The sequence below is a fragment of the Rosa rugosa genome, chromosome 1 (assembly GCF_958449725.1).
Source record: "Rosa rugosa chromosome 1, drRosRugo1.1, whole genome shotgun sequence".
NCBI classification, from domain to species: Eukaryota; Viridiplantae; Streptophyta; class Magnoliopsida; order Rosales; family Rosaceae; genus Rosa; species Rosa rugosa.
Genome location: NC_084820.1, coordinates 55,025,393 through 55,039,117, shown reverse-complemented (window position 1 = coordinate 55,039,117; position 13,725 = coordinate 55,025,393). Strand labels below are relative to the sequence as shown.

Here is a 13,725-nt window from a genome sequence, read left to right as displayed (position 1 = left end):
ATTGCTTCGAGTTGTAAAAAAAGCGCAAGCAGCAATATAATAGGCAATGCAAAGCTTAGAATTTTGCGAATTGCCTCATCAAAACATACTGTTTGTAAAGGTAAGAAGAGACTTTTTTTTTTGTCTGTGAGATGTGACCTATTAGTTATCTAGGATAACCGATATCGTGGATGTCACAGTTTCAGACCTCACTGACATCATGGGAGGGGTGGGGTGGGGTTAACAAAAATTATTAAAAAAACAAGTTTTTTTCCCCCCTCTTTTGTGTCCTTATTGGTAATTTAGCATGAGTTGACAAAGTCAACTATAATTTGGAAAAAGAGAGAGGTACAGATACCAATTTTGGAGGTATGAATAGAAGCTCCCTTAAAAAAAAGGGGTTGTGACCACTTACCCAAATAATACCCAACAGGAACCCAAACACCCCACCTAGAGTTATTTGTGCCCACTTACCCAAACCAACAGTGCAAGGACGCTTCTGGGCTCCGAAAAAATAAAATTACAAACCGTGCCACTACACCTACACACTAACAGCACGACTCGATTCATATTTTCAGTTCTCTCTCTCTCTCTCTCTAACTCTGGGTAAACGACCATGATACTCACCGAACACCGGCGATTAAGATTCAAGGTCCGGCAGCGGTTGTATTTTCTCCGGCTTCAGAAACATCAAAAGAGGTAAAAGTCGAATTTCCGATTCGTTTTTTTTCATATTTTCCAGTTTTCAGCGAAATTATTTACATAAATCTTCGATTTAAACTTATTGATAGCTTAAATTTGGTTCATATATATCTGTGAAATCTGTGAAAATAGACTTTGCATGTGCGAAAATCTGTGAAATCTGGGGTTTCTGGTTCATATGTGTGAAATACTGCTGTGAATGTTGTTTTTTTTTATTATAAACTGTTAATTGAGTGAAAACAGAGACTCATTGAAAGCTATTGGAGTCGAAACCCAAAAAAAAAAAGATTATTGCCCCCCAATAATATGTCTATTGAGGGGCAATAATCACTGCGCTGTTTATTAAAGCACACTAATTTGTTATTGATTGAAAATGGAGTGTTTTTTTGGTGGTCTATTGGGGGGCAATAGACAGATCATTGCCCCCCAATAATATCTTAACTGTGGTTAATTAATCACTGAAATTAGAGTTTTGATAAGTCTTATGTTGTTTTAAGTTTATTAAAGTACAATAATCTGTCAATGATAGAAACTGGTGGTTTTTGGGGTGGTCTATTGGGGGGCAATAGACAAATTATTGCCCCCCAATAATGTCTTAACTGTGGTTCATTTATTGCTGAAATTAGGGGTTTAAAAAACAATATGTTGTTTTGTGTTTATTAAAGTATACTAATCCGCTATTGATTGAAACTGGAGTTTTCTTGGTGGTCTATTGGGGGGCAATAGACAAATTATTGCCCCCCAATAATGTCTTAACTGTGGTTCATTTATTGCTGAAATTAGGGGTTTAAAAAACAATATGTTGTTTTGTGTTTATTAAAGTATACTAATCCGCTATTGATTGAAACTGGAGTTTTCTTGGTGGTCTATTGGGGGGCAATAGACAGATTATTGGCCCCCAATAATGTTTGTTTATTGCCTCTCAATAAAGTTAACATGAATTTATTTACTACTTTACAGTGCTGATGGCGGACCTTTTATGCTACATTTCATGGAGAGCATAATAAAAGGGGAGGAACCAAGCAAGGAAGCTGGGGACAGCATGAGGAAGAGAATTCTAGAGAGAATCATGACTCTTGATGGAGCTTGGAGAAAGTGAAAACCGAAATCCTGAACATCATATCTAACTTCTAATGTATTGTAAAGTAGGATATTTATTTTGAAAGTAGGAATTTAACTTAGGGATTTCGAAAGTAGGGATTGTACATTCTCGTATGGAACTTATTATTTTCCAATTACGATGAAATGAAATGATTTGGATGATATGATATGCTTCCGTTGCCTTCAAATTATTACAGGTCCTTTCAACAAATTGCTGCTAGATTCATTCCCCAAAATAATTAGGTTTATTGGGTGGTCATAAAAAGTTTATTGCCCCCCAATAATTTTTTTTATAGATGGTCAGAAGGTTTTAAATTAGTTTACAAAAGTACAGGTATTCAAATTCAATACTTGGTGAATTTAAGTCCCCAAATAATTAGGTTATGAGTGTTCATTTTGCCACAATGGCCGCAACGAATTGGCTTTTTTTCACACTCTCCACTTGACTTGAACCGCTTCACCCTAGGCCTCCTGGGTGGCCTCTTAGCAAGAATAAATACACCTAACAACCAAAAGATCACTCATATTCCTGCAAAAAATAACAAAACAAAGATATTATTGCCCCCCAATAATATTGTCAAAACTACCAAAACACATTAGAAGCAGCCTCTAAACACAAAGAAAAAGATCACTTAACACAATTATAGAGACTTCATAACAATTAAGATACATTATTGCCCCCCAATAATGTACTCAGGACTACCAAAACATTTCAGAAAATGTAACAAATTGCTCTGAATATAAAGTAAAAGATCAGTGAACAACAAATACAGAGACTTTATAACAATTAAGACACATTATTGCCCCCCAATAGACAGATTATTTCCCCTCAATAATATAGTCAGAACTACAAAAAACACTTCAGAAACAGTAACAAATTACTCTGAACACAACTAATATTTCGTCAGAACTAGAAAATATGAAATCTAACTGTTTCAGAACAAACAGAATCAACAAATACGAAACGAAACGAAGATCAAAGTCAAAAAAATCAGTTCAAACTTAACACGAAGATCAAATTCACCAAAATCAGTTCGAAGTTTACAAAGCAATTCAAAACTAACACAATGTACACAAAACGACCCAGAAATTCAAATCCAACAAATTAAACCGAGCTAAAATAAAAAAATTAGAGATCGATGAAGAAAAGAATCAAACCGCGATGAAAGAGGAACACAAACAAGAGCTCGATCTCGGTCTATGGTGATAATCGCAGCAGAGCTTCTCTCTCTAGAAATCTCAGAGCTTCTCTCACTAGAAATCGCATATCTTCTCGTTCTATAAATCGCACAGTTTCTCTCTCTTCTCGAAATCGCAGATCGAGCTCCCCTCTCTCTCTCTCTCTCTCGAAATCGCAGAGCTCCCCTCTCTCTCTCTCGAAATGGCAGAGCTCCTCTCTCTCCAGAAATTGCACAGCTCCTCTCTCTCTCAAATGACAGAGCTTCTCTCTCTAAAATGGGGAGTTTCTCTCTCTTGGTCTGTTTCTGTTTCAATTTTCAGCTTTGACAATTACAAAAGGGCAAAACAGTCCAAAAATATGAAGAAAACAGGTCCAACTCTTAGAGTTTTGGGTAAGTGGGGTTAAAAAGTGTAACCTGTTGTTTAAGTAATCAATCTCTTAGAGTGTTTGGATAAGTGGGGTTAATTAACCCCAAAATTGGATAAATGATCATTTCCTCTAAAAAAAAAAATAAGTAACACAAATCCAGTTAGGCTGGGTTCCAAACCCCTTTCCAAACCCCTTTTCAAAAAAATAAAAAATAAAAAAATCTAATGGAGTTCTATTTTATGTTGGGATGACAAGAGTATCGTCACAAAAGATCTACGCTCCTTGTTGAGACTCGTCAACATCACAACTACAAAGGGGGAACAATTTCGCGAACGTCAATGTAATTACTATGCATGAACCAAAATATGATTTAGCCGTAGAAATATTAGGTCCCAATATCCCAAGATAAGAGGCCGAAACATTGATACGAAAAATAGACGATTAGGTCCCAATTCTCCCTGTACTAGACGATTCTCCATTGTCACGAAAAATAGTCACGATACATTGATACATATATTAAACTACGGTATTGCAATGGTCAAAATTCAAGAAACTGCCACCACCGAAATTATTATCTAAGCACCATATCTAGGTAGCTTATTAGATGAAATCGCCATGTATGGAGAATTAAGTTAGGCTAGAGATTTAAGTGTTTTGAAATATTTGATATATATATATAAACCAATTTAAAATATTAATCTAATTATATTGCTGATAAAACCACAAATGTCTACCTAATTGAATTTATTTAAGACCGCAAATGCAATTCATTAATTATGTCTACCTCTATTTTTTTTTTTTTTTGAGTTAGAAAGGTCATTCATGATGTAATTAAGCAAACAGTACAATAATGGCACACTTATAAGAATAATTGGGAATTAAGGAAAATCGACGATAAGGTCCCTCTACCAAATAACTAGACGATTGGATGTCACCGATGATAGTTAGAACACGAAAATCATTTAGAATGGACACTGAATTGTCCCTCCACCAAATAACTAGACGATCAAATGTCACTGAAGACAATAATGGTTACAAGAGACTTAATGGATAGTTAATGATCCAACTTCGATCCCAGATCTTGATCTAACATGGATCCCTAATCCTGCATCGGAACCAAATATCATCTCCTTGCAAAAGGGACCAACAGTCACTGAAAACAAGTCTGAAACCACTTGCGATTTTAAAATCCAATAGAAACAGGAGGCACCAAAAATAAAATAAACAAACCTTGGGCTCCTTAAGGAGAACAACAATGGCGGACTCCTAAAGTTAGATTTTTTTTAAATAAAAGAGTTATTATCACAAATAATATATATCTTATCGATGGTACCTGAACTTTAATTTTGATCACAACCATTACCTGAACTTTTAAATTTCATCTCAAATGGTATCTATATATCACTAACTTCCGTTAATATTCCGTTAAAAACTAACATGTGCAAAACACATGACCTACACTCAAGAGTAGTTTGACGAAAATTCCCATTTAAATAATTTTGTTTACTAGATATTTAATCAATTAATATGTTAATAAAAATAGAAGTTCAATTAAAAATAGAATTAAAAATGTATCTCTACCCTCTTATGAAAATAAAATTTAAAAACAAGATCTCAACAAAAATTGATTTATTTTATAGATACAGACAAAACATTTCAAATAAAACTATAAAACATTTTTTTTGGACAAATTATAAAACATTTAAAAACAAAAGCTTATCAAAACTTTCATAATTCTTTTTTTTTTTCCCTTTCATTTATATTTTTAATTGAAGTTGAAAGTTTTTCCTTTTGATAGTCTCATTTTTTATAGCCACAATATAAGTGAAAATAAGTGATATTACAAAAAAAAAAAGGGTAATTTTACAAATTTATTCTTAAAACATGAGTCACATGTCAGTTTTTAACGGAACATTAACGGAAGTTAGTGATAGATACCATTTGAAATAAAATCGAAAAGTTCAGGTACTGGTTGTGATCAAAATTGAAGTTCAGATACCATCGATAAGATAGAGGATATAAGTTCATGTACTATTTGTGATAATTACCCTAAATAAAAATTAAGGAAAAATCCTCATCGATGACTTATGAAGAAGATTAAGAATGAGAACATCCCCTAAAACTTAAATAGTTTAAGATTTAACCACACTGAGGTTTGAAGCGCCAACCTCCAACAAAGAGGTGGAAAGAATTTTCACCAGGCAGGCACACATGCTAACTAGTCCCTTTTTTGTTTCTTTCCAAAGATGACCTTTAACTAATGATTTAAAACGTAAATGACACTCTCTAGGAAGTCGTTAATGGTGAATATTGCCTTATGTAACACGTTGGAATTATATTGGTTAATAGTGGAGTAAACAAGTCTATGAGTGGACTGCAAATTCTTCATGTCCATCATGAACTATCTAATTTATCCATGCCACTCACATGTAACAATACATATTACCCAAAATAAACTGCCAAAAAGAGAGAGGTAAAAATTAGTTGGATGGCTCCAAAGCAGTGAAGCCATGTTAGCCGTTAGCTCGAATTACTCAATTTAGCTCTGTTAAGCCATCACCACCTCTTCGTCTTCCCACAGAGCCTCGTCTCCGTCTATAAAAAACATCGACCACCTTGTTTTCCCAGAAAGACTTTCTTTCTGCGTATTTGCTCACATCTTCTCTCATTTGTTTCGCTTCCCAAAATCTCTTTGTAACAGTCGTATAGCTTGGGTTCTACGCATACCAACGTAGTTCATTGTTACGTGACTCGTACGGCCTGTTATAGCTGCTTCGGTTGTTACAAGAGATAGATAGATTAGTTAAAAAAATAAGTCATGGGTTTTCTTGACAAGCTTTGGGATGAAACACTCGCCGGCCCCGCACCGGAGTCCGGCCTCGGCAAGCTCCGCAAGTACGACTCCCTCTCCGCCCCGCGCACTGCCACTATGGTCGCTGCAGATGAGGCGCCAGTTGTCACTCGGAGCATTACTATTCTTAGGACTCATTCTTCCAACCTTGGAAACTTTCCGGCTGATTCTGGCTCGCCCTCCGAGTCTCCCACCACGCCGGGAACGCCGATCTCACGTAAGATCAACATCATTAAATAAACTATAACATGTTTTCTTGTCAGATTATTGATCGTATTTCTTTTAGTTCTGTAGATTTTAGGATCTATATGTTTTTGTGAGAAATTTAGACATTAATTTTACTTTTTCATGGATTACTCAGACCCTCAATCAGAATCAAGTTCAAGTGGTTTCTCTTCTTTTATAAATAGAATGTTTATAGCCTTCTCTGTTCAGTTTAAGTATTTAATTTTAATTTTTGTTTTAATTTTCCTTCTGTGTCCTTTTTGTTTTACATGCAGCGGGAACACCAACAAAAAATTTCAGGAAACTAACAAGGAGAAAATCATCCACTGACGCATTGCGACGCGCCGAGCCTAGAAGTCCGACTGGTTACGATTGGTTGTTTGCTTTTTTAGTGTCTAGAAGGATAATACATATCACATTACATATTATAATTTTCTAATTTGGTTTAGCTATTGATTTAGTTCTAGGGTTTAGATAATTAATTATCATTAGAGTAAAAGCTGACCGAGTCAGTACCCGTATTAAGCTATTCAATCTTTGATGCATGCCAACTCTAATAATCTTCTGTAAATGACATTGATTTTTGTGGCTTATATGTTTTGCTCTTTTATCATTATGATCAAGGAAGATCGAGTCTAGTAGTATAACATATGAGACTGTTCGATAAAAGAAAAATGTCCGTAGAATGCCATTCACGTATGATTATTCCAATAGGAATACTAAAACCAGTATCAATCAAGGAAAAAACATTGTTTGACAAATATATGCTCTTTAACCTCGACCTCCTCTGTTTTGTTTGATGTGGTATATCAATGTGTATTGCAGGATGGTGATTACTGCATTGGATCGTTGAGAGAGATCGAGGAAGGAATGATGACGACGATGACGATGTTTTGCTTCTAAGTATTGCGCCGGCAAGTACTCCAGACTATTGTACATAGAGAACCTTTCTGGGAACTGATGCATATGTATATTATTATAAATAATATATAGAGAGATCGATCTAGGTTTGTGTATACTATATCTATAACAATAAGGTGGTTCGGACGAGGAACAGTCCAGGAACCCATGCACGATGCTAGCTTCTTGGAGATGAAGAGGGAGGAAGTAGGAGATGGTAGCCTTCTTTTTCACTTCTATCTATTGTCTTCCAAGTTTTCTTTTGTATTTTGGTGGTGGTGATCTCTTGTACATATGGATTATTTTGTGTGTTGAAAATGCTCCCCTTCAATAAAACTCGTTGAGCTTTTATAACATTTGAGTTAATTAATTAGTCTATTGGCCACTTACTAATTGTCATTTTGATTTATTAATTAAAGGTTGCTGCATTTCTATATAACATTAGTTAACTAACAAATAAGCAATAAATAGATGCATGAAGGACATTAGAGAAAAATTCAAGTTTTTCTTTATTCTGAATGTGAATGTTGATCTATTGCTATGCGAGTGGATCCAGCCATGAACTTTTCTCAACAATGAGATCAGAAACAAACAATCTATCGAGTTCAGCATGTTTGATGCATTTCATCGAGCAAACACATCCCACCTTCATATCAATGAGTAAAGGATATGAGTAAATGAAGTAATTGGGATAAATTTATCGCAAAATATTATTTTGTGAAGGCCTTGAAAAGTGGTTATGCACTACATAATCGATCTTTTCATTTCATTTCGAAAATTAGAGAAGGGCAAACAATGAAATACTTATTTTTCAAAATCCATTTCATTCCAAAATGAAAATTATAGATCATGATCTCACGAGTTGGAGTTCGGACATAATCGAAAGGGAAAATGAGAAAACAAAACTTGAAGCAGAGGAATCAATTTCCTTCATATCGACTCTAGAGGTTCTTATTTAGAGGCCATTCAATTAAGTTCATGCTGATTTCACTTTCTCAATCAGATCAGCAGCATCTTGAACGGTAGCGATATTCTCAGCTCCCCCTTCTCCGATGGACACACCAAACTTCTCCTCCAAAGCCATCATAATTTCAACCTGTTTCATTTCATTCATTGATGGATCAGATAATTATGCATATAGAGTGCACTAGCTAATTAATTACTTTACCAATTAAACAAGTAAAGCATTTAGTGTTGAACACAGATTAGATTTGTCAAAGCACATGGATGATTGAATACATTGTATATTGTTTAATACTATCCTAAACCTTATCTCCATTTGATTTTCCATTCATTTCTTAGTCACCAATATGGGGTATCAATCAACAGAAGCAAGACTGTATAATCAAAGTCAAGTGGTCACCCATCCTAGTAAATTAAATAAAGGGCTTCATAAAAAAAATCTAATAATTCTGGCTTCTGATATGGCTTTGTCATGAGTTAAAATATCAAATATCTTGCTTTATGATAAAGTTCAGATAAAATTTAAAATTAGTAAAGGTGAAGATAGTAAATAGCATAATTTACTTTTTATTTACTTTATGTAGAGATTTCCGATAAGAGCAACATAATTAGAATTTTAATATGAGTATATGACAAAAGTCACAGCTAATGAACTCTGGCATGTTATGGTGCAAAATTAATGTTCTCCTATAATAATTGACCAAGAAATTTGCTCAGAAACACTTGCATGTATATCCACCATTGAAATATATTATGTTAAGTTGTTTTGTTTTATTTTTCACTCTTGGATTGTAATTGGGCATAATTTTCTTGATCAATTACTGATTAGGTGAACAATATGTGTTATGATCTAGTGTGCAAAACCCCAACCTATACACAACTCTTAATCAAACTAGTAGTTACAAGAGAGAACGACTATTAGTTTACTAATATTTTTCTTCATAATGTTGAATGAAGTCTAAGAAAAAGAGAAGAAGATGAAAATGAGCATACAGTGTCTAGAGAATCTGCCCCCAAATCGGCGAACTTGGTGTGAGGAGTGACGGTGCTTTCATCAACGGATAGTTGCTTGGCAATAGTGCTTTGAACAGTTTGGAGAGTTTCCGGTTGAGCCTGCAGATGGCATTATCGAATCCAAATAATTAAATCTTCTACTTAATCAAGAATCACACACAAATATTTTTAGAGTGCTCGATCATGTTTTCAATAAAAATGAAACGTGTATACGTACGATGGAACATGAGATTGTGGTCTTCAAGCAACTAGGAACTGGAAATGATCTTTCTGCTCCCTTGGTGATCTTGATCTTTGGCATAATTCTTAGCCCTCTAACCACTGGACCTCCCTGCATATGAAAAAAGTAAATAAATAACACCTACAATAATATAATGCCTGCATATTTGTGCCAGAAATGTGGAACTCACAATGCTAGAGAAGCCATTAATTTGGCAAACTGTGCTTCTGGCCTTAGCAGTGTAAGGCAGAGTGGCCACAGGGATTGAGGAAGTTGAAACAAAAGAAGCCATGAGATCGATTAATGGAAGATTGAAAATGTGAACAACAGCGAGAACAGAAAACTTGGTGTATAAATTGTAATTATGCCGTGATAACAAGGCTCTGTTTCATTTATAAGCAGCAGAGGCATAAAAATGGCCGAGTTGGGATCGATGAGAACAATAAGTTATGGTACTGACGAGTGAATTAGGCGGATTATACCATGCAGTGTGTCCCTTGTGTTTGTAATAAAGCTGGTGTTAAGTGGAGGCTTCGTCAAAGACTCGAACATGCATGGTGCCAAAGTAAGAGACGAGCTGTGAACATTTCAGGCTTATTGAGCTTTTGAGCATGGTTGTTAGGGCTAGTTTGTGATTGTTGTGACTTTTAAGAAAAACTGCTGCTGCTGCGTTAAATAATCAGCTGTGAATTAAAACAGTTTTGTGTTTGATGAATAATATTTTTAAAAGTGCTATCAGTACATAAAACAACTTCAGAGCGTGTTTTGATCTACAACAGGTTCTAAAAGCAACCTTTGGGTTGCTTCTAAAATCTGCTGCCAGTGGACCTATAACTTTCAATTAAAGATGCTTTTTATTTATTTACCAAACACAATAAAATCTAAAATTTGAAACAAAAACTGATTTTTTAAAAAAGCGAAGCAATCCCAAACAGGGCCTTAGTCTGTAGTTATGCAACATTAGTTTAGGCCCATTGGGTGTGATGAGCATTTTTGTGCATGTACATGAAGAGAAGCTAAAATAGAAAAATCTCATATAAGGGACAATTAGGCCCAATTTGGGATTGGTGTGATGTGGCCAGAAGTGTTTTTAATTTTGCTGTGGTCAGAAGTGCTTTTAGTTCTGCTATGAGGAAAATCCGATAAGTGTTTGGTATACTGTTTTTCAGAAGTGCTGGAGATTGAAAAGCAATTTGAGTGTTTGGTAAACTTTGTGTTAAAATTGCTATAACTATATAATTACCAAAAACGATGTGAATACAGTTTATAAAAATAGTACCCATATTTTATGTAACCAACTCAAATTGAAACATAACTCATATATTTTGCCCTTAAAACATGTTCATATATCAAAAAGGAGTACCATCCCACAGTCCTCAATTAACAATATATATCAATTGTAATATAGTGTACATGCTGCAATTGTACTAATCTTTTCAGTCCTTCAACAACATATTTTGAGGCTTTACATTAGAATGGAGTAGTACCCATTCCAGACACTCTTCGTGTAGATATGACAACTCTTTGCAGTGCCTAATGCAATATTGTATCGCTGATTCCCTACTCCAATCCTAATTCAACATCCAAGAACAAGAGTTTATCCAGCAGGATCCATTCTCCAGCTACTCACATACCAACAACATATGTTCATTCTCATAACAGAAACCCCAAAGCCTAACCATGTTCCTATGGTTGATATTCCCTATCACACTTGAAAATTACAAGCAAATTGAAGTAAAGAGACATACCAGGAGCATAGAAACTCAACAACCAGTTCGCATGGTACCTACAATAAGACACAATCCACACAAAATCAACATAAAATTGCAACGAAATTCAACCAAAAACCAGAGTTAATAGAAAATGAAAGTCACCAAGGAATGAAGATGAACTGATTGCTAGGGGTGTACTGATGATGTTATCAGGAATCCTCTTGTTCAGGTCCCTGAGAATTTGTCTAAGGCCACCACGTAATTCAAATTGGGCACCCCTCCTTTCTTCCCACCATCGCTACTCTTACCCACAAAAAACCCTCCTCGTTTTCTTTTCCAGATATCAGATCCGGCCACTTTTCCGACCTCGATCTTCGGATAAGCAACACAAAGAATCGATTTTGGGAGCAGGGCATTGGTGTCGGTGGTCATCTGCAGAGCATTGTGGTCGTCTCCAAGGATCCATAATGATTTAATCTTGCACCTGGTGAAGAAGTGGTGAGAGAGCAAAGGATGTGGGCGAAGAGGAAACACGGACTTTCGATGTAAATTTTAGAAAACATGATTCCCGCAAAAGCAGAAATCAAAAGCTACGAAATGCAGCTTCTTGATTTCCACGGTTGAAGGAAGCGCTTTTGCCCAAAAGCTGGTTATAGAAGTTTTACCAAATAGCTCAACTATTTTGTAAAAGCAGAAGCAGACCCAAAAGAAATCCCAAACTGGGCCTTAGGGCTAGTTTGGGATTGCTGTGACTTTTTTAAAAAACTGCTGCTGCTGTGTTGTGAGAATAATCAGCTGTGAATTAAAACAGTTTCGTGTTTGGTAAATAATATTTTTAAAAGTGCTGTCAGTACATAAAACAACTGCAGAGTGTGTTTTAATCCACAGCAGCTTCTAAAAGCAACCTCTAGGCTGCTTCTAAAATCTGCTGCCAGTGACCTATAACTTTTAATTAAAGCTGCTTTTTATTTATTTACCAAACACAATAAAATCTAAAATTTTGAACAAAAGCTGATTTTTTTAAAAGCGAAGCAATCCCAAACGGGGCCTTAGATTGTTTGCAAGTAGACCTGTAAAATTGGTCATTTGAACTGTCTCCGGCCGTAAGATACAACAGCTCAAGTACTATTCACCATAAGCTTTGTCGGTTTAGAGTGTAAGACGAGCTAGGTTGGATGGACCCTATCAAAAATATGTAAGGCGCAATATCTACTCATGGGTCGATAAAGTTCAGGTTTAGAGGTGGGTTAGGGATCTATTTCTCTAGTCCACACATAAAATTTTATGTGGACTAGAGAAATAGAGCCCTAACCCATCTCCAAGTACTTTTTCGTGAGGAATAAACATTGTGTCCTCTAATGCCATCTAGTTGTAATTTATTTTTTATTTTCAGTTAAATTCTCTCACATTTTCAAAGTTAACTAACAAGAAAATGAGTTGATCATTAGTCATGCCAATAGAATAAAATGCTTCAATCGATAGAATGGCCACAGAGGTACCAACGCAATATGCAGCTACACATTCTAAGGGCACAACTTTGGTTGGTTTTAAAATTTGTCATATTAAGATAAGTTTATATTCTCTTTGGGATCAAATCTCTTCTTTAAAATTTACTTCTCGATTCTAGTATTCTTAAACAGTAAGTTAGACATAAAATCTCGATATGATTGATTTCTGAGTTTCATCAATAAAGCATAAGTTATATTGTACAAAAATCTTTAATTGGTATTACATTGAACATTGAAGATAAGCAATTTTGTAAAAAGAAAATATTGAGTACGATTTTCTCCACAAGGTGCCATGTTAGCCAAATAGCCACCCTCAAGTATAAGAGGTACAAGTAATAATATAGGGATTTAAGAAAGGTTGTCGAACCCACGAGGATTGGATTCCTTTAACTAGCTAGAGTGTTAACCTAAGGAGAGCTAGAATATGCAAACGTACAATCACAAACCTAAATTCACAAGGAAATCTAGACTCATGGTGAGTATGTGCATTGTGGTGATAGTTAAATTGTTTGTTGGATAGAGTGGTGAACCAAATTAAAATAAATACGCAAATGTAAACTAAACTAGTAAAATAATGGATGAAGTTAGAGGTTGGATTGTCCACCACTAACCTCCCTTGCAAGTATTGAAGTTCAAAACAAGTTATGCTATTCTAATTTCCCAATTACCCTCTTTGCATCCGGATAAGACTACAAAAGCTTAAACTCCTTTAATGTTATCAATTCCAACCGGATAAGTCTCGAATTAACTACCTAAGAACAAATCCTATTACCGGTTAAGTCTCAATTTATTGTTCCTAGATGCATAAAGCTTTGAGTTTAGATAATCATGCAAGCAAACCAATCCTAGATCTAGGTGATTTTAACTCACAACCTTCATATGCACATAGAGGATGCTATCATGCTATCAATGCTCAAGGTTAACTACTCCCTAAACATTTTCTCATGAGATGACAAACACAACACATTCAAAGTAGTTAAGTTTGAATGAATGCATTCACT

The 13,725-nt window shown here is 35.2% G+C and overlaps 2 protein-coding genes and 1 long non-coding RNA gene across 5 annotated transcripts; 1 reads left to right on the top strand and 2 right to left on the bottom strand.

Moving 5' to 3' along the window:
• The first annotated feature begins 5,916 nt into the window (after positions 1-5,916).
• On the top strand, positions 5,917-7,663 carry LOC133725524 (dormancy-associated protein homolog 4). Of its 3 annotated transcripts, none has more exons than XM_062152811.1 (3): positions 5,917-6,399; positions 6,683-6,763; positions 7,233-7,663. In XM_062152811.1, exons 1-3 carry the CDS (start codon positions 6,150-6,152, stop codon positions 7,238-7,240), a joined length of 339 nt encoding a protein of 112 aa, XP_062008795.1. In that variant the 5' UTR covers positions 5,917-6,149; the 3' UTR covers positions 7,241-7,663. The 3 variants fall into 3 exon arrangements, with proteins under 3 accessions (XP_062008795.1, XP_062008794.1, XP_062008793.1); XM_062152810.1 differs by having other exon boundaries at positions 6,683-6,772; XM_062152809.1 differs by having other exon boundaries at positions 5,919-6,399; positions 6,683-6,782.
• A 440-nt stretch (positions 7,664-8,103) lies between these two features.
• On the bottom strand, positions 8,104-9,876 carry LOC133725523 (acyl carrier protein 1, chloroplastic-like). The gene is made up of 4 exons (XM_062152808.1): positions 9,695-9,876; positions 9,502-9,615; positions 9,264-9,383; positions 8,104-8,403 (listed from the first exon to the last, which is right to left on the bottom strand). Exons 1-4 carry the CDS (start codon positions 9,794-9,796, stop codon positions 8,284-8,286), a joined length of 456 nt encoding a protein of 151 aa, XP_062008792.1. The 5' UTR covers positions 9,797-9,876; the 3' UTR covers positions 8,104-8,283.
• Positions 9,877-10,803: 927 nt separating this feature from the next.
• LOC133725526 (uncharacterized) lies at positions 10,804-11,866 on the bottom strand. The gene is made up of 2 exons (XR_009854491.1): positions 11,379-11,866; positions 10,804-11,290 (listed from the first exon to the last, which is right to left on the bottom strand). It is a non-coding gene; the product is annotated as an uncharacterized LOC133725526 (long non-coding RNA).
• Positions 11,867-13,725: the final 1,859 nt, after the last annotated feature.

Bases quoted from the DNA above. Each gene is read 5' to 3' on its own strand.
- LOC133725523 (XM_062152808.1), bottom strand. From the start codon at position 9,796: ATGGCTTCTTTTGTTTCAACTTCCTCAATCCCTGTGGCCACTCTGCCT. The intron at 9,616-9,694 runs GTGAGTTCCACA...TTTCATATGCAG, and splicing joins TTAATGGCTTCTCTAGCATT to GGAGGTCCAGTGGTTAGAGG. The intron at 8,404-9,263 runs GTATGCTCATTT...GAAATGAAACAG, and splicing joins GGGCAGATTCTCTAGACACT to GTTGAAATTATGATGGCTTT.
- LOC133725524 (XM_062152809.1), top strand. From the start codon at position 6,150: ATGGGTTTTCTTGACAAGCTTTGGGATGAAACACTCGCCGGCCCCGCA. The intron at 6,400-6,682 runs GTAAGATCAACA...TTTTACATGCAG, and splicing joins GCCGGGAACGCCGATCTCAC to CGGGAACACCAACAAAAAAT. The intron at 6,783-7,232 runs GTTGTTTGCTTT...TGTGTATTGCAG, and splicing joins AGTCCGACTGGTTACGATTG to GATGGTGATTACTGCATTGG.